This window comes from Oncorhynchus mykiss, chromosome 18 (assembly GCF_013265735.2).
Source record: "Oncorhynchus mykiss isolate Arlee chromosome 18, USDA_OmykA_1.1, whole genome shotgun sequence".
NCBI classification, from domain to species: Eukaryota; Metazoa; Chordata; class Actinopteri; order Salmoniformes; family Salmonidae; genus Oncorhynchus; species Oncorhynchus mykiss.
Window position 1 is genome coordinate 34,016,422 of NC_048582.1, and position 27,799 is coordinate 34,044,220.

General features: G+C 41.5%; 1 protein-coding gene across 1 annotated transcript in view; it reads left to right on the top strand.

Moving 5' to 3' along the window:
- Positions 1-27,799, top strand: part of LOC110496055 (zinc finger protein ZFPM2-like) — a 121,279-nt gene that overhangs the window by 77,740 nt on the left and 15,740 nt on the right. Inside the window, exon 5 of the mRNA XM_036952532.1 lies at positions 4,134-4,254. Coding sequence (XP_036808427.1) covers positions 4,134-4,254 — 121 coding nt within the window. The remainder of the gene's footprint in view (positions 1-4,133; positions 4,255-27,799) is intronic.

A 27,799-nucleotide genomic window follows, 5' to 3' on the forward strand; every position in this document is an offset into this window, starting at 1 on the left:
CAGATCATCCATCATTTTATTAGTTGAGTCCATCAGTATTTGGACAAAGCTCTTGAAGTTATTTTCCTGTTGTTGTAAGAACTGCTTGTTTAAAAGATCCATCACCTGTGATAGAGAAACACTGTCCTCTCCGTTACTCCCACCGGCTTTGGTTTTGGATGTCATGGTAGCAACGTAGGCTAACGCTGGTACTCCATGCAGTTCCAGACAGGGCAGGTTGCAGGGCAGATGGAAACAGCAAGACACAGAAGGGATTTGACAGCCACAAGCCTGGGACAATCTGTGGCCCCAGCCACAAGGGATAACCGTGTCGCAGGCTGTGTGATGCTGAGGAGTATTTATGTCTGTAATAAAACCCTTTTGTGGGGAAAAACTAATTCAGATTGGATGGGCCTGGCTCCCCAGTGGGTGGCTGACTAAATACTTATATATATATATAGTGGGTGGCACCTGTTTGAACTTGTTATCAGTATAAAAGACACCTGCCACAACCTCAAACAGTCACACTCCAAACTCCACTATGGCCAAGACCAAAGAGCTGTCAAAGGACACCAGAAACAAAATTGTAGACCTGCATCAGGCTGGGAAGACTGAATCTGCAATAGGTAAGCAGCTTGGTTTGAAGAAATCAACTGTGGGAGCAATTATTAGGAAATGGAAGACATACAAGACCACTGATAATCTCCCTCGGTCTGGGGCTCCACCCAAGATCTCACCCCGTGGGGTCAAAATGATCACAAGAACGGTGGACAAAAATCCCAGAACCACACGGGGGGACCTAGTGAATGACCTGCAGAGAGCTGGGACCAAAGTAACAAAGCCTACCATCAGTAACACACTATGCCGCCAGGGACTCAAATCCTGCAGTGCCAGACGTGTCCTCCTGCTTAAGCTAGTACATGTCCAGGCCCGTCTGAAGTTTGCTAGAGAGCATTTGGATGATCTAGAAGAAGATTGGGAGAATGTCATATGGTCAGATGAAACCAAAATATTACTTTTTGGTAAAAACTCAACTCGTCGTGTTTGGAGGACAAAGAATGCTGAGTTGCATCCAAAGAACACCATACCTACTGTGAAGCATGAAGGTGGAAACATCATGCTTTGGGGCTGTTTTTCTGCAAAGGGACCAGGACGACTGATCCGTGTAAAGGAAAGAATGAATGGGGCCATGTATCGTGAGATTTTGAGTGAAAACCTCCTTCCATCAGCAAGGGCATTGAAGATGAAATGTGGCCGGGTCTTTCAGCATGACAATGATCCCAAACACACCGCCCGGGCAACGAAGGAGTGGCTTCGTAAGAAGCATTTCAAGGTCTTGGAGTGTCCTTGCCAGTCTCCAGATCTCAACCCCATAGAAAATCTTTGGAGGGAGTTGAAAGTCCGTGTTTCCTAGCAACAGCCCCAAAACAGCACTGCTCTAGAGGAGATCTGCATGGAGGAATGGGCCAAAATACCAGCAACAGTGTGTGAAAACCTTGTGAAGACTTACAGAAAACGTTTGACCTCTGCCATTGCCAACAAAGGGTATATAACAAAGTATTGAGATAAACTTTTGTTATTGACCAAATACTTATTTTCCACCATAATTTCAAATAAATTAAGAAGAATCCTACAATGTGATTTTCTGGATTTTTTTTCTCATTTTGTCTGTCATAGTTGAAGTGTACCTATGATGAAAATGACAGGCCTCTCATCTTTTTAAGTGGGAGAACTTGCACAATTGGTGGCTGACTAAGTACTTTTTTGCCCCACTGTGTGTGTATATATATATATATATATATATTTTACACCAAATACAAACATACATACTGTATATACGAACAACAACTTACAGACGTACACAAACAACGACAATCTCCTCTGCCCAGACCTGCATGCTCACAACCTCATTCCTAGTGCCTGCATTATTGTTTGCCACATGGCCTTAAATTGTATCAATTTGTTTTTCTTGGTCTCCCATGCTATTTCAATAAAACATGATTCGATTTTTCCATTGTGTTAAGGATGGCAGATTGATCAAACTTTTTCAATAGAACACTTTTTCAGTGACTTTCAAAACAACAAACTGTGCTCTCCCTCGTTCCGCGTTGCCTCTCAGTGAATAGAAGGAGAAACATGGAAGACCTGTATCCAGTTGCTGTTAAAAAAATGGAACCATGATGCTGTTTCCCTGGATAAGTAGTGAGAAGCTAGAATGACATATTGAAGTCAGCATGTTCCTTATGTTGATGACGACCTCCCTGCAAAAAAACAGCCCAGTCTGACCATGAGATGGCAAGCCCCTACTGCTGCCGAGGCCTGATAAGTGTCCCTCACCCCTGCCTCTCATCTCCCCCGCACGGTGCAGTGCCAGGGCCCTACGACAAAACCCTGTCAAATTAGCCAACCAGGTGACTGAAGAGATGAGGGAGAAGAAAAATGGCAGCATTCAGCAGAAATGCAGATTTCTGGCCTATTAGGCTAATGAAAGATTAATGCTATAATTAAATAAAATGTCTGAGAGCAAATTTAGAGAGCTCTTTCTTCCATGGTTGAATATAGCCAAATCTTTTGTTAAAATAATTGCTAAAAATGTTCCTTATGGGACACTATAATTCACATGATTTTACGTATAGCTGTTATCGATATGATACATCTTGCTCATCTTATTGTCTAAAGTGGACAGCTGCCTGCAGATCCATGTCATCATCTAATGACATACAAATCTATCCATCAGCTGGGTGTGAAACATTCAGTCACAATGGCTCAGGATGAGTTAAATGCATTCAATTGTACAACTGACTAGGTGTCCCCCTTTCGCTTGTATGTATGCAGAATAATTAGATACTTAAAGCTACAGCCCGGGATCTGGGAATGTGTTTAATGATAATTTCAATTCTTGATATAGAGTATACTCTGTCACTACCATTTTGTTATTTTTCGAATACCAGAATGTAGCTTTAAAACCAGTGTGATCTGGGTTGTATGGGAACAGACTCCTTCTAGAAGCAGTCATTGATGGTATACCAGCCTATGGCTGAACATGAGGTAGAGATCAGCTCACAGAGATACATTGGAACTTATGTCCTGACCTGATCCACTCACTGTGATCCTAATCTAGCGGTTGAAAGTTCACGTTAGATTGAACAGTCGGCCAAAGTCTAGAAAAACTAAAAATCAATGATGGTTATCTTGTAATGTGAGTCAACTTGTTGTTATATTGATTTTCATTTAACGACAAGGTTCCTAAAACCATGGCAGAGGCTGTGTCTGAAATGGCACCCTCTTCCATAGAAATACATTAAATGTGTTATTTTTAATTACATGCACTATTCCTTATGCACATTCAATATTCCATTGTCAAAAGAAGTGCACTATATAGGGAATAGAGTGCCATTTCGGATGCACTCAGAGTCTCTACAGTACACACAGTTGGACATAGATAAGTTCACTTCACTTCAAGGATGCCCAGCATTGCTGTTTAGCTCAGAGGAGAGGGTCAACTTGTTACAGATTAGGAACACTTACATTTAGACAGAGAGTAATGTGTCAAGCAGTGGTATTATGTCTATGTCTCTTTGAAAGCACATTAAACCACTCTTTATGAGAAATTACATACCATATCCGAACTAGGCAGGAAGTGAAATATAGTCCAAGATATTGACACAATCATTTATCCCTGCATTGTGATCTGTAGACCTGGGTCACTCTTTTGAAACGCACACCAATTCTTTAGATTCTTTCCCTTCCCTGCCAGTCTTCAGGAGGCAGCGTCGATAATACAGATAGGGAGGTACAATGTGTCTAAAGATCACTTCTAAAGCAGCTCTCCTCCCTTCTTCTTCTTCTCCATCCGAACTCTCTTCAGGATTCTAAAGCACCCTGAAGGACAAGAAAATTCAAAAGAGCCCCGTAACCCCATTGTCACTGAGGACAAATTCAAGTGACGGCCTAGGCCTGGGCTGTACCCCATAAGACACTCCCCACCACACACACACCACACATGCCATCCTTCAATCTCACTGTCAGGTCAACTGTGAAAAAGACTATGAAAACTTTCCATGAGAGCGACAGGCCTGATTGATGAATGAGTGATCACAGGTTTTTAGACAGCAAAATGCTAACGTACCACCAACGTCTTTCCTGTCCTTCAGAGTGCCCTGTCCCCAAAGCGGCCTGTCCCAATGGTTCTGACTGGTGGTCCCAGGTGGCTTCAGGACATCACCTGGCTGGCAGCAGAAGATGGCAAGAACAACTGTGTAGTGTACAGCATAGGTACGTACCCTATTTGTTCTTTCACTAACACTGTACTATTGGGAACAGGTCTCCCTCGTTAAGGTGTCTATCGACCTGAGGGGACTTCCAGGTTTAGTAAAAGCTAGAGTAGAAAATCTTGTCTTTAACACAAACTGTAGTAATCAACTTCCCTGGAGACTGTGAGAGCAGGGATGTGTCTTTGGAGGTCTTTACATATAGTTGAAGTTGGAAGTTTACATACACCTTAGCCAAATACATTTAAACTCAGTTTTGCATTTGAGTCTATTTGTACTCAGTTGACTATTTTTTTAATTCAAGAGCATGAAGTTTTCAAGACACCGACTATCGTTTATTGTAAGAAGTGGTGCATTTATTCAACATATTACTTCCTTTACAGTTTTCAATGATTCTGTATATTTAATGTTGTTGCTTAATATACCGCTTACAGTTGCAATTCGTTGTCATAAAGAAGAGTTGTCCTTGATTCAACTGTAAGCTGTCTGTATATTAAGCAACATCATTGAATCTATAAAATCATTCCATATTAACAACAAACATAAACATGACATTTCCATGAAATTAACACCCCTAAAATGTGTAGGCATAATGTTAATAATTCACTTCAGTTATCATTGTTTGACGAAATCAAAGCTCTAAATGCTTTTTAAAATATGAAGACTTCAGGCAACGAGAAGCTTTTCAGGTCACTATCAGTTATCTTAGGACACAGAGCAACACTGAGAGTGAAGAATAACAGAACATCTCCACCAATGTCATATTCTATTATCAGTCTGTTGAAAGAGAATTGTATCCTGAGGGAGACTCCACAGACACAGCATCGACAGCAGCAGCCAGTCAGTGTGCTGCGATTGTGTTTAATTAAAACACAACAGAGATGAACTGAATCATGCTTCTCAGAGGGAAGTTAGTCATGAATTGTACACAGCGGTAATTGATTGGGTTTAGCCACAGTAGTCAGGCTGGATAGAGACTGGATGGGGTGGCAGAGGATCAGACAGAAAACAGAGGCCTATAATCTATAGCTGGGCAGTGGGTAGTTCTGTCACTGAGATAATGCCACTGTACAGAACATTGGCTGTGGATGGGTGATTTTAGAAGATGTTTTAAATATTGATAGTTTACTCATCTGATCTATTGTAGCTACTGTAACATGCTAGTACTTTATTCGTATTTAGTGGACAGACGCACGTGACATAGGATGGTATGTCAACAGACTGTGGTATGCAACGATTGATGAGGAATTTCTCACTGATCATTTGGACAAATTACAATTTAGCAGGTGTTTGCATATTCTCGAATCTTGGAATTGGAGGGGACATTTGGCCCATGGTTTGGCTCTGATGCATTTACTCAAGATTTTAGTTTTGGGTTTCTGAGATTAATACTGTATATTCCAACTGTTCTTGGTGTTTGTTTCAAAACACATTAATAAAGCAGGGTGCCTCACATAATTTCATCTTTGCTGGTGACTTCAATGTGACTTTCTATAGAGGTTTTCAGTGCCTTTTACGATGAGGTGCATTGCTTTAAAATATTTTTTCTTTCAATCGTGTCAGGATTGTTACCAGATTTGATTGTGAGAATTCACTTAAGCAGAAATGGAGAAACAGAATCTCTTGCTCCATTGACTCCCGGTGCCAAAATGGCAGCACATATTATTTATGTGTTTTATATATGCTCTCTATACTGTCAGAAGGCTTTTGGCTTATCTTGAATGACTGTCAGGGCCTGCATGGGATGTCAGAGGAAAGGAAGGAAATATATGAGATTATTAAACTCTGCTGGATGTTGTCGGAAGGTCTGACGACACGTCATAAAGCCTGGTTTGATCAATGCTGGACGAGGTGACAAGACTTAAGTCCTTATCGTGCCCTAGTCCCTGATGCTCGTAGACGGTTGTTAGGACTAGGCAGGGGGTTTAGACTGTTCATTAGATGGTAGCTAGGCCCTAGTCGCTGCACTTAGATGTATCATCTCTCCCCCGTCTCGCTCCTCCTCCCTTCATCCCCCTTCTCCCTGACTGATATGTGACAGCCTTATGGAAGTTGCTTGCTCTGAGGAAACATAATGGAAGTGCGGGGTCGGGACGCAGCAGGGTGAAACTGAGGCCAATGTCAGAAAAATGTCTGGCGTTGCAACAGGGAGATAGAAATTGGTAGTGGCTTATCAGTACAGTTCCTGTTTTGGGCGATGGCAGGCTGTTGTAGCATCTAGCTGTATTACGTATGGACGCTGTGCTTTACAGTGGTGCAGGTATACAGTAATATGCTGCAGCTATGTATTTTTCAGATGTTGTAAAACTGGGTCTAAATAGTAGTTACAGTAGTGGGTCTATATTACGTACAGATATAGGTAATACATTATGGCGCAGCTGTGGTTTGCAGTCAAATGTCTTATTGGATCTAGGATGTTGTAGAAGTTTGATATCAATGTTTTGCTTTCACACTCCCACACTTTGATGAGGAAGTGAGAAGTAACAGCACCAGAGATCCTGGCACAGGGAGTAAAACGTAACAGCCCCAGAGATCCTGGCAGAGGGAGTGAAAAGTAACAGGCCCAACAGGAATAATCCTGGCACAGAGATGGGCAACCATCCTGGATAGAGGGAGGGAAGAAGGGAGGGAGAGAGAGAAAGAAGGAGGAAAGTATCTGACAGGACAGGAGGAGTGATCCCTTAAGCTTTTCAGGAACAGAGGATGCCTCTTTGTATTTCCCTCTTTTCTTTTTTTAACCATACAAAGATCATGATGTGCTTTGTCTTTTATTATACATCATGCATATCCCTCGTAAGTGTTCCAGAGCATACCTACTTACCTCAAAATAGCTCATTTTTAAATGCAATTAAAATATCTGTATGCATGAATATGCTACAGCACCACCTCTTCAGTTTAAATTATGAAAATCAAAAACATTAGGATTGCATTTCCAGGAACATAATGATGTGTTAAATGTGCCTAAATTTGATCATAGTTACACTAACCAAGGACCAACTAACTAGGGCTACGTCCTTGCTGTAATCAAGCAAGAGCCAGGGCTTACACAGTAACTAGATGCCATAGATCAAATTATGTATCCTCTACCCACAACCAACTTTACAACCTTCTGCACCAACCGTGGCCACAGAAAAGTATAGTGTAGTATACCGACACCCTGAGAATAAACCTGGCCAGTCTCTGTTTGACTGATCAGAGCAGAGATACACTACATGACCAAAAGTGGAGTTGGTCCCCCCCTTTGCTGCTATAACAGCCTCCATTCTTCTGGGAAGGCTTTTTACTAGATGTTGGAACATTGGTGCAGGGACTAGCTTCCATTCAGCCACAAGAGCATTAGTGAGGTTGGGCACTGATGTTGGGTGATTAGGCCTGGCTCGCAGTCGGCGTTCCAATTCATCCCAAAGGTGTTTGTTGGGGTTGCAGCTGTTCGTCGGGAGCTCCATTTCAAGAAGCTCCCGACGAACAGTTCTTGTGGTGCCTTTGCTTCCAGAGGCATTTTGGAACTTGGTAGTGAGTGTTGCAACCGAGGACAGGCGATTTTTACGTGCTACGCGCTTCAGCACTCGGCGGTCCCGTTCTGTGAGCTCGGGTGGCCTACCACTTCGCGGCTGAGCCGTTGTCGCTCCTAGACGTTTCTACTTCACAATAATAGCACTTACATTTGACCGGGGCAATGACTTGTTGGAAAGGTGGCATCCTATGATGGTGCCACGTTAAAAGTCACTGAGCTCTTCAGTAAGGCCATTAATTCTACTGGCAATGTTTGTCTATGGAGATTGCATGGCGGTGTTCTCGATTCTGTACACCTGTCAGCAGCGGGTGTGGCTGAAATAGCCAAATCCACTAAGTTGAAGGGGTAAAAAAATAAAGGGAACACTAAAATAACACATCCTAGATCTGAATGAATGAAATATTCTTATTAAATACTTTTTTCTTTACATAGTTGAATGTGCTGACAACAAAATCACACAAAAATTATCAATGGAAATCAAATTTATCAACCCATGGAGGTCTGGATTTGGAGTCACACTCAAAATTAAAGTGGAAAACCACACTACAGGCTGATCCAACTTTGATGTCATGTCCTTAAAACAAGTCAAAATGAGGCTCAATAGTGTGTGTGGCCTCCATGTGCCTGTATGACCTCCCTACAACGCCTGGGCATGCTCCTGATGAGGTGGCGGATGGTCTCCTGAAGGATCTCCTCCCAGACCTGGACTAAAGCATCCGCCAACTCCTGGACAGTCTGTGGTGCAATGTGGCGTTGGTAGATGTAGCGAGACATGATGTCCCAGATGTGCTCAATTGGATTCAAGTCTGGGGAACGGGCGGGCCAGTCCATAACATCAATGCCTTCCTCTTGCAGGAACTGCTGACACACTCCAGCCACATGAGGTCTAGCATTGTCTTGCATTAGGAGGAACCCAGGGCCAACCGCACCAGCATATGTTCTCACAAGGGGTCTGAGGATCTCATCTCGGTACCTAATGGCAGTCAGGCTACCTCTGGCGAGCACATGGAGGGCTGTGCGGCCCCCCAAAGAAATGCCACCCCACACCATGACTGACCCACCGCCAAACCGGTCATGCTGGAGGATGTTGCAGGCAGCAGAACGTTCTCCACGGCGTCTCCAGACTGTCACGTCTGTCACATGTGCTCAGTGTGGACCTGCTTTCATCTGTGAAGAGCACAGGGCGCCAGTGGCGAATTTGCCAATCTTGGTGTTCTCTGGCAAATGAAAAACGTCCTGCACGGTGTTGGGCTGTAAGCACAACCCCCACCTGTGGACGTTGGGCCCTTATACCACCCTCATGGAGTAGTGTTTCTGACCGTTTGAGCAGACACATGCACATTTGTGGCCTGCTGGAGGTCATTTTGCAGGGCTCTGGCAGTGCTCCCCCTGCTCCTCCTTGCACAAAGGCGGAGGTAGCGGTCCTGCTGCTGGGTTGTTGCCCTCTTCCACGTCTCCTGATGTACTGGCCTGTCTCCTGGTAGCGCCTCCATGCTCTGGACACTACGCTGACAGACACAGCAAACCTTCTTGCCACAGCTCGCATTGATGTTCCATCCTGGATGAGCTGCACTACCTGAGCCACTTGTGTGGGTTGTAGACTCCGTCTCATGCTACCACTAGAGTGAAAGCACCGCCAGCATTCAAAAGTGACCAAAACGTCAGCTAGGAAGCATAGGAACTGAGAAGTGGTCTGTGGTCACCACCTGCAGAACCACTCCTTTATTGGGGGTGTCTTGCTAATTGCCTATAATTTCCACCTGTTGTCTATTCCATTTGCACAACAGCATGTGAAATTTATTGTCAATCAGTGTTGCTTCCTAAGTGGAAAGTTTGATTTCACAGAAGTGTGATTGACTTGGAGTTACATTGTGTTGTTTAAGTGTTCTCTTTATTTTTTTGAGCAGTGTATATATAGTGTAGCTTCCTGCCTGCATGTCAGATAATAACAGCATTTGCATTAAATGTCAATCATGTGGCATCATCATCCCTGCAGTCTGCTCTGCTCTGCATCTCATTATTTATGAGCTTTGGCTGGCATGGGGATGAACCAGGAAAAGTCTCTGATTAGCACCACTGAGTATGTGAGCTGTGGTAGTAACTATCAGCAGCCCGCTTTAAAGAATTTCCCTTATATCCTCAGTACATTTTTATAATAGCTTTTCAGTGACAAGGAGCCATGTCTGCTAGGACTCCATTTACGAAGTCTAAGCTAGCATCATAAACCTGTCAGGCACCATGCGGAGTTCTGGCTGAGCATCAAGTCATGTGTTTTAATTATACTGAACAGAAATATAAACACAACATGTAAAGTGTTGGTCCCATGTTTCATGAGCTGAAATAAAAGATCCCAGGAATTTTCCAACGCTTATTTCTCTCAATTTATTTGCATAAATTTGATCACATCCCTGTTAGTGAGCATTTCTTCTTTGCCAAGATAATCCATCCACCTAATAGGTGTGGCATATCAAGAAGCTGATTAAACAGCATGGTCATTACACAGGTGGGGACAATAAAAGGCCACTCCAAAATGTGCAGTTTTGTCACACAGCACAATGCCACAGATGTCTCAAGTTTTGAAGGAGCGTGCATTTGGCATGCTGACTACAGGAATGTCCACCAGAGCTGTTGTCAGTTAATTTAAAGTTAATTTCTCAACCATAATCCACCTCCAACATCATTTTAGAGAATTTGTCAGTACGTCCAATCGGACTCAAAACTGCAGACCACGTGTAACCACCTCAGCCCAGGACCTACACATCTGGCTTGGTCACCTGCGGGATCGTCTGAGACCAGCCACCCGGATAGCTGATGAAATTATGGGTTTGCTAAACCGAAGGATTTCTGCACAAACTGTCAAGGAAGCTCATCTCCATGCTCATCGTCTTAACCAGTGTCGCTTGCCCTGACTGCAGTTCGGCGTCGTAATCGACTTAAAATGCTCACCTTCGATGGCCACTGGCACACTGACAAAATGTGCTCTTCACGTATTAATTGCGGTTTCAACTGTACCGGGCTGATTGTGTCGTGTGGGTGAGCGGTTTGCTGATGTCAAAGTTGTGAACAGAGTGCCCCAATGTGGCGGTGGGTTATGGTAAGGGCAGGCATAAGCTACGGACAAAGAACACAATTGCATTTTACAAATGGCAAATTGAATGCACCGAGATACCATGACAAGATCCCGAGGACCATTGTCGTGCCAGTCATCCACCGCCATCACCTCATATTTCAACATGATAATGCACGGCCCCATGTCACAATGATCTGTACATAATTCCTGGAAGCTGAAAATATCCCAGTTCTTTCATGGCCTGCATACTCACCAGACATGTCACAAATTGAGCATGTTTGGGATGCTCTGGATCGGTGTGTACAACAGCGTATTCCAGTTCCTGCCAACACCCAGCAACGTCGCACAACCATTGAAGAGTGGGACAACATTCTACAGGCCACAATCAACAACCTGATCAACTCTATGCGAAGGAAATGTGTCGCGCTGCATGAGGCAAATCTCACCAGATACAGACGGGTTTTCTGAACCACGCCCCTACTTCTTTTTTTAAAGGTATTTGTGACCAACAGATGCATATCTGTATTACCGGTCGTGAAATCTATACATTAGGGCCTAATTAAGTTATTTCAATTTGTTTTTGTATTTATTATGGATCCCCATTACCTGTTGCCAAGGCAGAAGCTACTCTTCCTGGGGTCCTGCAAAATTAAGGCAGTTACAATTTTAAAAACATTATAATACATTCACAGTTTTCACAACACTGTGTGCCCTCAGGCCCCTACTCCACCACTACCACTTATCTACAATACACAATCCATGTGTACGAGTGTGTATAGTGCGTATGTTATCGTGTGTGTATGCATGTGTCTGTGCCTATGTCTGTGTTGGTTCACAGTCCCCGCTGTTCCATAAAGTATATTTTTATCTATTTTTTAAATCAAATTTTACTGCTTGCATCAGTGACTTGATGTGGGATAGAGTTCCATGTAGTCATGGCTCTATGTAGTACTGTGCGCCTCCCATAGTCTGTTCTGGACTTGGTGACTGTGAAGAGACCTCTTGTGGCATTTCTTGTGGGGTAAGCATGGGTGTCTGAGCTGTGCGCCAGTAGTTCAAAAAGACAGCTTGGTGCATTCAACATGTCAATACATCTCATAAATACAAGTGGTGATGAAGTCAATCTCTCCTCCACTTTGATCCAGGAGAGATTTATAGATTTATTACAAGATTTAATTGAGGTTTAGGGTTTAGTGAAAGATTTGTCACAAATAAAATGATTTTAGTTTTAGAAATATTTAGGACAAACTTATTCCTTGCCACTCACTCTGAAACTAACTGGAGCTCTTTGTTAAGTGTTGCAGTCATTTCAGTCGCTGTAGTAGCTGATGTGTATTGTGTTGATTCACCAGCATACATAGACACATTAGATTAACTCAAAGCCGGTGGCATGTCATTAGTAAAGATTTATAAAAGTAAGGGGCCTAGACAGCTGCCCTGGGGAATTCCTGAATCTCCCTCGATTATGTTGGAGAGGCTTCCATTAAAGAACACCCTCTGTGTTCTGTTAGACAGGTAACTATTTATCCACAGTATAGTATGGGGTGTAAAGCCATAACTAGGGCTGTGGTGGTCCCAAAACTTTGTCAGCTGGTGATTGTCAAGCAAATAACTGTCGGTCTCACGGTAATTGAATGTTAATTAACATAAACACATTTAGCATCTCCTTGATTCCACAAGCCATTTTAAAAAGTCTAATAAATCCATGTAATAAAGCCTACACCTTCACAATAAATCCATTATTTATTTTAGACAGGTCTAAAGAAGCTTGATATGAAGAAAATGTAGTCTATTTTAGAATAAAAAAATAGCATACTCTGAGTTGTTCTTATGTTAGGTCCTGGTGTGGCTATGCCAAATGGCTGTGGGCTACACTATTTAATTTAGCAGACAAGATTTGCTTATTCTGTGGCATTATTTTATATTATTTTATAGTATGAAGAATACAATTGAACAAAGCTGAATAAAATATAAATATAAACAATTTGAAGGAGTGCGCACATGCGCCTGTTCTGTGTTGAGCGGTTAATATATAAATAGGTACTTCTCTATGCTTAATTTAGAGTTATTAATGTAACTTTAGTTGTTCAACAAACGTTGCTCTATATGTTTATATTTTTATATGCATGTAATGGTTTTATTATAAAGGTGCATATTTATAGTGAAAATTATCTCCCCAAATTTGAAAACGCAAACACTGCTTATAGTTAGGCTCTACACCCCTTGTAAAGCAGATGAATGTGCTTCATTTGGCCACTTTAGTTGTGATACAAACCTTATTAAATCATATGGGCTAGGCTACATGAGGTGTGTGACTGATTCGAACAAGTCACAAAAAAAGGCATTGTTTCTTATGCTGGGCATCAGTCACAAGTGATAACATCACAACTGATAGGCTAATATTATCACCCATCAGACTGTTCTTGATTTAATCTTGTCTTTACATATGCTAAATAATGTGACATGTTATTTTATTTAGAATGGACCATTATCATGCACCTGTATCGAAACAGGGGCAGCAGGAAAAAATTGATGTAATCTATGGACTTAAATAGTGAATGGAGGACGCTTTTCCCTGTTGTCATGGCTGGCTGAAGGACTGGACCAAGGTGCAGCATGGTAAGCGTACATTTTCTTTATTTAAAAATGACGCCGACAAAACAAAGAACAAAACCGTGAAGCTTTGGGCTATGTGCCCTGAACAAAGTCAAAATGAACTTCCCACAAAACAGGTGGGGGAAAAGGGTACCTAAGTATGGTTCTCAATCAGAGACAACGATAGACAGCTGTCCCTGATTGAGAACCATACCAGGCCAAGACATAGAAATACAAAACATAGAAAAAAGGACATAGAATGCCCACCCTAGTCACACCCTGGCCTAAACAAAATAGAGAATAAAAAGCCTCTCTATGGCCAGGGCGTGATACCCATGGTTTATTTTCATACCAGCCAGGTAGGCTATACTCCTGTTGTAAATAGAAGAAATGTACTTAATATTAGGAAAGTTGAGAAATAAATATAATAGGCCTAACCTGTAGAATGCCGATGGGCACCACATCTTTTTGTTAGAGGCCATCACTCTGTTTTCTCCCTCAATTGCATAGCCTATAGAAATGTTGCGCAACATGAGCTCATGGGCACTCATGAAGTGTTTTATTAGATTTTCGAATAAATTTTCATTGATGTCAGACGGATTAGAGGAGCAATAGAGTGCTGAGTACCAGGCAGTTAGTAAGTTTGGCAGGCTACTAATGACCATCAGCAGCAACAGCCCTAGCCATAACACATATGTTTTTCCAGCAGCAGACTATGATCGATAATGTCAAAAGCCGCACTGAAGTCTAACAAAAGTGCCCCCATAATCTTTTTATCATCAATTTCTCTCAGCCAATCATCAGTCATTTGTGTAATTGCTTTGCTTGTTGAATGTTTGTGCTTTGCCTCATCCCGCTCAACCATACCATTTTTAATTCCTCATCAATCCACTGGGATTGAACTGTTTTTACTGTAATTTTCTTAATGGGTGCATGCTTATTAGTAACTGGATTAAGCAATTTCATAAATGTGTCATGGGCAGCATCTGGTTGCACCTCATTACACAAGACAGACCAACAAATATTATTTACATCATCAACATAGAAATCACTACAAAACCTCTTGTATGATCTCTTGTACACTATATTAGGCCCAGCCTTTGGAACTTTGGTTTTCCTAGATATGGCTACTATATTGTGATCACTACATCCGATGGATCTGGATAGTGCTTTCAAGAAAATGTATGCAGCATTAGTAAATACAGTTGAAGTCGGAAGTTTACATACACCTTAGCCAACTACATTTAAACTCAGTTTTTCACAAATCCTGACATTTAATCCTAGTAGAAATTCCCTGTTTTAGGTCAGTTAGGATTACCACTTTATATTAAGAACATGAAATGTCAGAATAATAGTAGAGAGAATTATTTATTTCAGCTTGTAATTATTTTATCACATTCCCAGTTGGTCAGAAGTTTACATACACTCAATTAGTATTTGGTAGCATTGCCTTTAAATTGTTTAACTTGGGTCAAATGGTAGGCTATACTCCTGTTGTAACTAGAAGAAATGTACTTAATATTAGGAAAGTTGCTACCCAGAATATGCTACCCAGAATATGTTGGGTGAATTTTGGCCCATTCCTCCTGACAGAGCAAGTGTAACTGAGTCAGGTTTGTAGGCCTCCTTGTTCGCACACACTTTTTCAGTTCTGCCCACAAATTTTCTATAGGATTGCGGTCAGGGCTTTGTGATGGCCACTCCAATACCTTGACTTTGTTGTCCTTAACTTCTTGACGCACCCATCCCGTTCGCGGGATCATTTTCATCAACACCCACTGAATTGCAGCGCGCCAAATTCAAATTAAATTACTAAAAATATTACATTTTCATGAAATCACAAGTGCAATATAGCAAAACACAGCTTAGCCTGTTGTTAATCCACCTGGCATGACAGATTTCAATACATCTTTTCGGCGAAAGCATAACAAGTGTTTATGTAAGAACATCTCTCTCAGTAGAAAAAATATTACAAACACCTAGCAGCCAAGTAGATAGGTCAAGAAAGTCAGAAAAGCAATAGATTAAATCGCTTACCTTTGATGATCTTCGGATGTTTTCACTCACGAGACTCCCAGTTACACAATAAATGTTCCTGTTGTTCCATAAAGATTATTTTTATGTCCAAAATACCTCAATTTGTTTGGCGCGTTATGTTCAGAAATCCACAGGCTCGAGCGGTCACGACATCGCAGATGAAAATTCCAAATATTATCCGTAATGTCCACAGAAACATGTCAAGTGTTTTTTATAATCAATCCTCAGGTTGTTTTTATAATATATAATCTATAATATATCAACCGGGACTGTCGCTTTTTCAATAGGAGAGGGAGAGACAATGGCTGCCCCACATTTGCTTGTTGCGCAAGCAAAACTCTGCGAATACCCAGCTATCCACTGACGCAATGTTATCTTTCTCGCTCATTTTTCAAAATAAAAGCTTGAAACTATGTCTAAAAACTGTTGACACCTTGAGGAAGCCATAGGAAAAGGAATCTGGTTGATATCCCTTTAAATGGAAGCAAGGCATCCAATGGAACAGAGCTTCCAGGAAAAACAGCACTTCCTGGTTTGATTTTCCTGCAATATCAGTTCTGTTATACTCAGACAATATTTTGACAGTTTTGGAAACTTTAGTGTTTTCTATCCTAATCAGACAATTATATGCATATTCTAGTTTCTGGGCCTGAGAAATAGGCCGTTTCAAATGGGTACGTTTTTTTAGCCAAAAACGAAAATCCTGCCCCCTACACTCAAGAAGTTAAGCCATTTTGCCACAACTTTGGAAGTATGCTTGGGGTCATTGTCCATTTGGAAGACCCATTTTCAACTAAGCTTTAACTGATGTCTTGAGATGTTGCTTCAATATATCCACATAATTTTCCTGCCTCATGATGCCATCCATTTTGTGAAGTGCACCAGTCCCTCCTGCAGCAAAGCACCACCACAACATGATGCTGCCACCCCCGTGCTTCACGGTTGGGATGGTGTTCTTCGGCTTGCAAGCCTCCCCCTTTTTCCTCCAAACATAACAATGGTCATTATGACCAAACAGTTCTATTTTTGTTTCATCAGACCAGAGGACATTTCTCCAACAAGTATGATCTTTGTCCCCATGTGCAGATGGAAATTGTAGTCTGGCTTTTTTATGTCGGTTTTGGAGTAGTGGCTTCTTCCTTGCTGAGCGCCCTTTCAGGTTATGTTGATATAGGATTTGTTTTACTGTGGATATACAGTGCCTTGTGAAAGTATTCGGCCCCCTTGAACTTTGCGACCTTTTGCCACATTTCAGGCTTCAAACATAAAGATATAAAACTGTATTTTTTTGTGAAGAATCAACAACAAGTGGGACACAATCATGAAGTGGAAAGACATTTATTGGATATTTCAAACTTTTTTAACAAATCAAAAACTGAAAAATTGGGCGTGCAAAATTATTCAGCCCCTTTACTTTCAGTGCAGCAAACTCTCTCCAGAAGTTCAGTGAGGATCTCTGAATGATCCAATGTTGACCTAAATGACTAATGATGATAAATACAATCCACCTGTGTGTAATCAAGTCTCTGTATAAATGCACCTGCACTGTGATAGTCTCAGAGGTCCGTTAAAAGCGCAGAGAGCATCATGAAGAACAAGGAACACACCAGGCAGGTCCGAGATACTGTTGTGAAGAAGTTTAAAGCCGGATTTGGATACAAAAGGATTTCCCAAGCTTTAAACATCCCAAGGAGCACTGTGCAAGCGATAATATTGAAATGGAAGGAGTATCAGACCACTGCAAATCTACCAAGACCTGGCCGTCCCTCTAAACTTTCAGCTCATACAAGGAGAAGACTGATCAGAGATGCAGCCAAGAGGCCCATGATCACTCTGGATGAACTGCAGAGATCTACAGCTGAGGTGGGAGACTCTGTCCATAGGACAACAATCAGTCGTATATTGCACAAATCTGGCCTTTATGGAAGAGTGGCAAGAAGAAAGCCATTTCTTAAAGATATCCATAAAAAGGGTTGTTTAAAGTTTGCCACAAGCCACATGGGAGACACACCAAACATGTGGAAGAAGGTGCTCTGGTCAGATGAAACCAAAATTGAACTTTCTGGCCACAATGCAAAATGTTATGTTTGCCGTAAAAGCAACACAGCTCATCACCCTGAACACACCATCCCCACTGTCAAACATGGTGGTGGCAGCATCATGGTTTGGGCCTGCTTTTCTTCAGCAGGGACAGGGAAGATGGTTAAAATTGATGGGAAGATGGATGGAGCCAAATACAGGACCATTCTGGAAAAAAACCTGGTGGAGTCTGCAAAAGACCTGAGACTGGGACGGAGATTTGTCTTCCAACAAGACAATGATCCAAAACATAAAGCAAAATCTACAATGGAATGGTTCAAAAATAAACATATCCAGGTGTTAGAATGGCCAAGTCAAAGTCCAGACCTGAATCCAATCGAGAATCTGTGGAAAGAACTGAAGGGGGCTGAATAATTTTGCACGCCCAATTTTTCAGTTTTTGATTTGTTAAAAAGTTTGAAATATCCAATAATTGTCATTCCACTTCATGATTGTGTCCCACTTGTTGTTGATTCTTCACAAAAAAATACAGTTTTATATCTTTATGTTTGAAGCCTGAAATGTGGCAAAAGTTCGCAAAGTTCAAGGGGGCCGAATACTTTCGCAAGGCACTGTAGATACTTGTACCTGTACCTGTACCTGTTTCCTCCAGCATCTTCACAAGGTCCCTTGATGTTGTTCTGGGATTGATTTGCACTTTTCTCACCAAAGTACGTTCATCTCTAGGAGACAGAACACGCCTCCTTTCTGAGCGGTATGATGGCTGTGTGGTCCCTTGGTGTTTATACTTACGTACTATTGTTTGTACAGATGAACATGGTACCTTCAGGTGTTTGGAAATTGCTCCCAAGGATGAACCAGACTTGTGGAGGTCTACAATTTCTTTGTCTTGGCTGATTTCTTTTGATTTTCAATTATGTCAAGCAAAGAGGCACTGAGTTTGAAGGTCGGCCTTGAAATACATCCACAGGTACACCTCCAATTGACTCAAATGGTGTCAATTAGCCTATCAGAAGCTTCTACAGCCATGACATAATTTTCTGGAATTTTCCAAGCTGTTTAAAGGCACAGTCAACTTAGTGTGTGTAAACTTCTAACCCCTTTGAATTGTGATACAGTGAATTATTAGTGAAGTAATTTGTCTGTAAACAATTGTTGGAAAAATTACTTGTGTCATGCACAAATTAGATGTCCTAACCGACTTGCCAAAACTGTAGTTTGTTAACAAGAAATTTGTGGAGTGATTGAAAAACAAATTTTAATCACTCCAACCTAAGTGTATGTAAACTTACGACTTCAACTGTATGTGATCAATACATGTTGATGATTTCATTCCTGTGCTGTTTGTAACTACCCCTGTTCAGTAGGGTGACTGATAACCTGAACCAGGTTTCAGGCACTGGTTACAGTTTGAAGCTTCTTCTTGAGTGGGCAGCTTGATGAAAGCCAGTCAATATTCAAATCACCCAGAGAATATTTTGTTATTCTGTTTATATCTAATACATTATCAAGCATTTCACTCATTTTATCCAGATGCTGATTGTTAGCACCTGGTGGTCTATAGCACCCTCCTACAAGAATGGGCTTTAGGTGAGGCAGATGAACCTGCAGCCATATTACTTCAACAGTATTTAACATGAGATCCTCTCTAAGCTTTACAGGAATGAGGTTCTGAATTTAAACAGAAACACCCACACCATGTTTATTGCTACCACTGTATCATCAAAGGTATTATCTAAGTGAGTTTCAGACATAGTCAGAATATGAATGTCATCTGTTACTAGCAAATTATTGATTTCATGAACCTTGTTTCTTAAGCTACATTTGTTAACGTGGGCTATTTTGAGCCCTTTTCGTCTGGGATGCTTACTTGCTTTACTGGGAAGCTTAGCAGAAGTAGATATTATCATGTTATTTATGTTAGAGCAGCAGGGTGACTGACGGAAGGTCGCCGACGTCGACTTCGAAATTGTAGGATTAGGCATGCGGCCGCAGACCCCTAGCGACGAAGGTGCAGGAAGATCAGACTCCAGGATGGCCAAACTATTCGTTGTTTGTATCAGCTCCGGGCTTCTCGTTGGGAGTGTAGACTGCTTTGCGGGAGGCCGCTTTCTTCGTCTTCCACGGCTCGTGACATGCGACCATCGTTGATTGATCCTTCGACTCCGCTATTTAATGGGGAGCTCTGGGCAACACCGGCCAGTTGGATAACGACAAACGACAAGGTGGAGATGCATCTAACAAGCGCAAATTTCGCCCAGCCACCGGCGTAGAAAATGGAAACTTTCCACTCTTCGTTTTCTACAGTTTCTTTCGTAGGCTGGCGACCTGCGTGATCAAGCCTATAATCCTAGGCAAGCAAACAATTGGCGCATTGGAACTCTGAGTGATCCGGTTTGTCCCGAAACATGAAACAGCCTCTGTTGTTCAGAAAAATAAGCATTTGCCAAAAATGGAGTGAGTGCATAGTGAGGTTGGAAGGGTTCAGGCAGCTCTGCCGCACTCTCTCCATATTCATATTCCTCAACAGCTGTGTTATCACTTAAAAGCCTTTCCAATTACAACAACAAGACAAAAACTCCTTTGGATTCAGTCCAGACCTGCTAAATGATAAAATAAGCGCTCATTCTCTCGCTCCCTGTCTTTCTCCCTCTTAATCTCCACAAAGCACCTTGGAGGCCGCTCACCCAAATACATGCCAATGAAGGCGGAAGTGTCATTCAGAGATGCAGGTGTCACATTTGATAATAAACTTCTGGATGAAATATGCCTGGGCTAATGAGGCACAGGGCTAGCCTGTCAGGGTTGGAACCATTGGCAGTGGGGATTGTTTGCGGGCTGATAACGTTCTGCATTGCGTCAACATTCCAAAATCCATCATTAATAAACAGAGCAGTCTCTATCATAGGGAGCGTCTGGATCTGTGTGTTAAGTGGAAGACATTGCTTTCCATTACGGAATGCTTGTGGGATTCAGGGTGGGAGGACTGGAGGAGAATAATGGGGTGTATAATCTGCTCATATTTATTTAGCTGTTCGTGAGGGTTTTATACGGATTCCATACGTCAGTAGTAAATTAAGCAGAAGAACACAAGAAAGCTATGTATTGTCATTTATTTAGCTAGTTTCGAAAATAAAAGCAGGAATGAAGAACTTCTCAGTGGAGTGTTCTGACCAACTTTTAAAAGACCATCCAAAGGTCTACAAGAATAGGTCATTGTTCTGTCATTATTTGATACTCTCTACCATGATCAATTACACCCCTATTGAGCTGATATGTGGATCTGGTGAATATGTTTCTCTGTTCACATTTTTAGGTTTTCCTAAATAATTTATCCTCTTAGATGTAAGGGACCTTCGTGATTCTGGTACCGGTTCCGACCACAGACAAAGCACATGCCTGCAATTGTTACATCGTAGCGTAGCGTGGTAGCACATTCAGAGATCAATTTATAGCCATTAATCTAAAATAATTTATATAGATTTTTTTTTTTATCAAAAAACGCTTTCTATTTCTTAGACGGACAAGTTTATTATAAGATGAACGAGCTCAGGAAGCCAAGCTAGAGCTTTGTAAAACGTTTACAGTGATGGTGGCTGACCTTTTGATCAAGAAAGACCTTTAGAAAATAAGCACATTTTCTCTAAACATACAAATATGTATTTTACAGTTATAAGGAAAGTGAAATCTTATAGTTAGTAGTTTTATAATGTGATTCGGAAAGCATATACTGTAAGTCATTTCAAGCCTAATTCATAGTTTTGTTGAATAGGAAATCAAAATCATATAAAATATAATATTGGAATATTTCTACCATATTTATACTGAGGACTTGAGCTTATGCCTTCAAAAGTGACTAAACCTCAGAGTAATTTATAACTATTTTTACCAGAAAGGTGAGATTTGAACCTTTCTTTGAGTATGCGGCATTACTATACTGAAAAGTTAATATAAACAGAACATGCAACAATTTCAAAGCACAGTTCATAGTATAGAAGGAAATCATTCAATTGAAATAAATTCATTAGGCCCTAATCTATGGATTTCATATAACTCGGCAGGGACACAGCCACGGGTGGGCCTGAGAGGGCACAGGCCTCCCCATTTGGGAGCCAGGTCCACCCATTGGGGAGCCAGGCCCAGCCAATTAGAATCAGTTTTCCCCCACAAAAGGGCTTTATTACAGACATAGATACTCCTCAGCACCCCTCCTCAGACGATCCCATAGGTGAAGAAGCCGGATGTGGAGGTCCTGGACGTGGTTACACATGGTCTGCGGTTGTGAGGCTCGTTGGTTGTACTGCCAAATTCTCTAAAACGAAGATGGAGGATGCTTATGGTAAAGAGATTAGCATTCAATTATTTGGCAACAGCTCTGTTGGACATTCCTGCAATCAGCATGCCAATTGCCCACTCCTTCAAAACTTGAGACATCTATGGCATTGTGTTGTGTGACAAAACTGCACATTTTAGAGTGGGCTTTTATTGTCCATAGCAAAAGGTGCACCTGTGTAATGATCATGTTTAATCATGTTTAATCAGCTTCTTGATATGCCACACCTGTCAGGCGGATGGATGGGTTATCTTGGCAAATGAGAAATGCTCACTAACAGGGATGTTAACAGACATTTTAGAGAAATAAGCTTTTTGTGTGTATGGAACATTTCTGGGATCTTTTATTTTATTTAATGAAAAATGGGACCAACAGTTTACATATTGCATTTATATTTTTGTTCAGTATAGTTATTGTTTATGGCCCTCTCATGATAAATTGTTACTTTTGGTGATTACGTAGATTACATTTTCGATTACATTTAGTTACATCTGGTTTTAAAGGAACGTTCCACAGCATGTCTCCAAGACTTCACCGCAAGTTGTTAATGGCCCTAGTTATCCAAATTGGCCAAAAAAAAAAAAAACAATTGCGCTAATAAACAATAAAATGGTATTTTATCCAACCAGGAAGTAATTTGTTCGAATCATGAGATTACTACAGCTTCGATGATGCTTTGCGTCTGGAAGGCAGGTACGTGGAGGAGTGTCTAAGCTGGGTGTTAGATTGGCACTAGCTCTGAATAATACATGTTTAAAAACAGGCAGAACTCGAAGTGGATCTAGTAACGATACACAACCACAATGCACACAACACTATATGAAAAGATGACGATATAAAAGCATTAGCTAGCAGTCGCAAAACACTTACTCTGGGATCATTTGAGTGATGAGGCGAAAGCAACCAACTGTAGACAAAAGTCGAGGAGTGACGTCGGGGGAGGTTAATCTGCGACAGCCGAAAGTCGGACACTGATGTGGTTTTTCAACAGCAGGGCTCACTGCAACATGGTAGTGTTGCCATTGTTTATAAAAGTTGTTCTTGATAATGTGGAAATAAACATGTCTCCAACCTCCATATCACACACTCACAAACTGGAAATGTGTGTGTACATCGTACACATGAATTGTGGGGGGGAAAAACGATTGGTTGTTAATAGAGTCTCCCACAATGCAGGTGATGGTTGCAGGATGAAGTTGGTGAAGAGCAACTGAAGAAACTTGCAGTCGATTGCAGTCCAAACTTTATGACCTTTGATCACATGATTTTTGTAAAGTTCATGCAGTCAACATGTAGGCACAAGTCGGACAATTCTGCCCTCTGTCTCTGTAGCGATTACAGTCATGGAGGATTCCACATAGTCAGTGTTTCACGGGCTTCCACAGCTTTGCAGCTGCTCGCATCTGTGTTGTTTTTGTTTGTTAACTCGTTGATTTGGGGACTACTTTAACTCTGGATGAGCTACTAGGGACACATTGCCAACTGGTTTGTGCCCCGATATTCTATCCTCATGCACGACATATTGAGAAAGGACACCGTCCACGACTATGAGTCGGTCTACTAGCCAGAGACGTGGCCTCTGTGCTTCGCTCCCTGGCTTGTTCCTCTCCAACGTGCACTCACTCACCATCAAAACTGATGAACTAATCAGCCTAGACTCCAGAGTTTTATATTTTATGTTACTGTTCCGATATTGTATTCTGTGTATTCTGTTTGTATATTGTCTACTGCTGGCAGCACCTTCTCACTCAGTCAAATGCCGGTTATGTGTAAATGTACTTGGTGAATAAAGGTGATTCTGATTCTGATTATTCAACAAAACTTGATAAAAGTTGTACTCGTCCAACTCTGCAAGGGGGTCATGGCTTGCAGCAGCCATTCTACTCATGACTTCTACTCATGGTTCTCTGACAGTAGTAACGAGAGAAGCTCAGGGTCACTGAGGGTCAAATCTGGAACATAACCATACATAACTTTTGCTCTACAGAACTCCTTTGGAAGCTGTTTTCACAGTCCTACATGTTTGTAATGTGATCTGGGAAATGATTTTGGGGTACAAAATGTCCAGAACGTTCCTTTAAAATCATGAGGAGAACTGTCCTCTTCCTCCCTGGAGGAGCCTCCCTGTTACATTAATCCCACAAACCCATTACAATGCCGTAACTTTAAGACTTGGATAAAGAAAGACCATCATTTAGAGGGAAGTGGACATTTGCTGGCTCTGGATCTTTGAGTCTGTTGGAAGAGAGGAAACAAAGACCAAAGGGAGTGGAAGTTTGTTGGCTCATGTACTGTGAGGCAATCGAGGAAGACAAGAGTTAGATAGAGACTAGGAGAGTACTGTCTGTCTGACTGGCACTTTGCAGGAGCTTAGCTCATCCAGCCAGTAAAGCAGCAGCAGACTGACAGCAGCTGGTTACCCACACCAATAACAGTCCGTCAAGAAACTCACTCAACTCGCACTTCCCAAAAATAATTTGAAAATTGGACACAGGCAGATTTTTTTTTACATATGTGTAAAGACCCTCAAAACTCACTGCACCCCCACCCCCCGGCCCCACCCATATCTAGGATGGAAAATAAATATGAATATGAAATATGCATTACCCCTAAACAAGCATCCTGGCCCTGGGATTGTAGCGGATGTTCAGTTGCTTCGTGCTGCTGTCCTCTCCGCTGTCTGTTTGATCTAGTGCTCTGGCATTGCGATCAATGAGGACACAGGTGCAGGGCGCAGATGGCAGCGTGCTGATACCAGGAGGGGTGCGGGTTGGATGGAGGGGGAGTGGAGGGGGGTTCAGAGACCGTGCCAGGATGACAGAATGGTACCAGAGACGGGGGCCCTCCCCTTCCCTCCCCCTCCTGTGAAACATGCAGTCCCATCTTCACTAATGGAGGTTGTTGTTGTTTTGTTCTCAGTGCAAGCTTTTGATTTGTGGTTCAAGCTAAGGGAAACTGCACTCCGAAACATAGTTTTAGTGTTCTGAGTTCCAATTTAATAGATCTTTGGACATAAAAGGTTTAGGCCTCCTGGGGAGCTAATCATAACAAAGTAGCAAGGGCAGCCTATTACCACTGTAGTGTCCATGTAACGCTTGTTTTAATAGTCCAAAACAAGCATTTCATTACACCTGCAATAACTCCCGAGTGGCGCAGCGGTCTATGGCACTGAATCTCAGTGCAAGAGGTGTCACTACAGCCTGGTTCGAATCCAGGCTGTATCACTTCCTGCTGTGATTGGGAGTGCCGTAGGGTGGTGCACAATTGGCCCAGCGTCGCCGGGGTAGGCCGTTATTGTAAATAAATATTTTTTCTTCACTGACTTGCCTAGTTAAAATATAAAAAAATAACATCTGCTAAATATGTGTCTGTGAGCAATAAAATGTGATTTGTGAAAAGTGACTGTAAAAGCGTAACTGTCAAAGGCTACTCCCGTCTGTATGCTATGGTATGTCTAATGTCATGTGAATCTCTGTGTAATCTGGATTCCCTGACTGAGAATGCAATTGATTCTGGTATATGAGCAAGAAAAATGAGAATTAGAGACAAATCAGATTCTAATAAAATGTTGAAATACTCTTAATTGCCATCTCATTGCTTGTTTATGACTTGTTTATGACGAAGTGCAGTGTGGTAACAGTAATCCACGGAGAGATCGCCACCTTGTGGAGAAGAGGTGTCACCTCTTGATCAACTGCTACAAGGGAAAGAAAGGAATGGCATTTTTTTTTTTAACTAGGCAAGTCAGTTAAGAACAAATTCTCATTAACCTTTCTGATCTCCCCATCCCGGATCCGGGTTCGTGAATACAGACTCAAGCTCATTACCATAACGCAACGTTAACTATTCATGAAAATCGCAAATGAAATGAAATAAATATGCTAGCTCTCAAGCTTAGCCTTTTGTTAACAACACTGTCATCTCAGATTTTCAAAATATGCTTCTCAACCATTGCAAAACAAGCATTTGTGTAACAGTATTGATGGCTAACGTAGCATTTAGCATTCAGCTGGCAACATTTACACAAAAAAACAGAAAAGCATTCAAAAAAATCATTTACCTTTGAAGAACTTCAGATGTTTTCAATGAGGAGACTCTCAGATAGCAAATGTTCAGTTTTTCCTGAAAGATTATTTGTTTAGGACAAATCGCTCCGTTTTCTGCGTCACGTTTAGCTATGAAAAAACCCCTGTATCCAGGATTGTGTAAATCTATCAGCAAGCTCATTAGCATAACACAACGTTAACTATTTATGAAAATCGCAAATGAAATGAAATAAATATGCCATCTCTCAAGCTTAGCCTTTTGTAAACAACACTGTCATCTCAGATTTTCAAAATATGCTTCTCAACCATAGGAAAACAATCATTTGTGTAAAAGTAGCTAGCTAGAGTTAGCATTTCGCGTTAGCATTTAGCGTTAGCATTAGCGTTAGCATCCAGCACGCAACATTAACAAAAACATAAAAGCCTTCAAATAAAATAATTTACCTTTGAAGAACTTCTGATGTTTTCAATGAGGATACTCTCAGTTAGATAGCAGATGCTCAGTTTTTCCAAAAAGATTCCTTGTGTATTAGAAATAGCTCCGTTTTATACATCACATTTGGCTACCAAAAAAAATCCATAAATTCAGTCCTCAAAACGCAAACTTTTTTCCAAATTAACTCCATAATATCGACTGAAAACATGGCAAACGTTGTTTAGAATCAATCCTCAAGGTGTTTTTCACATATCTCTTCATTGATACATCGTTCTTGGACACATGCTTTCTCTCCTGAATCCCAGGAGAAAATGACCGCACCTGAAGATTACGCACAAATTTAGACAAAGGACACCGGGCGGACCTCTGGAAAATGTAGTCTCTTATGGCCAATCTTCCAATGATATGCCTACAAATACGTCACAATGCTGCTAAGACCTTGGGCGAACGACAGAAAGTGTAGGCTCATTCCTTGCGCAATCACAGCCATATAAGGAGAGAATGGAAAACAGAGCTTCAGAAATTCTGCTAATTCCTGGGTGATGCATCATCTTGGTTTCGCCTGTAGAATGAGTTCTGGGGCACTTACAGACAAAATCTTTGCAGATTCTGAAACTTCAGAGTGTTTTCTTTCCAAAACTGCATAGTCGAGCATCTTTTCGTGACAAAATATCGCGCTTAAAACGGGAACGTTTTTTATCCAAAAATGAAATAGCGCCCCTAGAGCTCAAAAGACGGCCTACACCGGCTAAACCCGGACAACGCGGGGCCAATTGTGCACCGCCCTATGGGACTCCCAATCACGGTTGGTTGTGATACAGGCCAATTTCATCCTTTACAAACCTTTGTTGCTGCTGTTGCTGCTTGGCTTTGAGAAGTAATTGGCAGAATTTTCTTTGAATTCTTACTTGTTACTATAAACAGTTACTATATACAGTACCTTGCTAAGAAATCACCTGCAATTATAATTTGAAGGTTATGTGAATCCATCACATTACATGTAATGTTGAAATAGCAATTGTCAGAGCCTTATATTCTCAACACACTGACTTGCCTAGTTAAAATATAAAAAAATAACATCTGCTAAATATGTGTCTGTGAGCAATAAAATGTGATTTGTGAAAAGTGACTGTAAAAGCGTAACTGTCAAAGGCTACTCCCGTCTGTATGCTATGGTATGTCTAATGTCATGTGAATCTCTGTGTAATCTGGATTCCCTGACTGAGAATGCAATTGATTCTGGTATATGAGCAAGAAAAATGAGAATTAGAGACAAATCAGATTCTAATAAAATGTTGAAATACTCTTAATTGCCATCTCATTGCTTGTTTATGACTTGTTTATGACGAAGTGCAGTGTGGTAACAGTAATCCACGGAGAGATCGCCACCTTGTGGAGAAGAGGTGTCACCTCTTGATCAACTGCTACAAGGGAAAGAAAGGAATGGCATTTTTTTTTTTAACTAGGCAAGTCAGTTA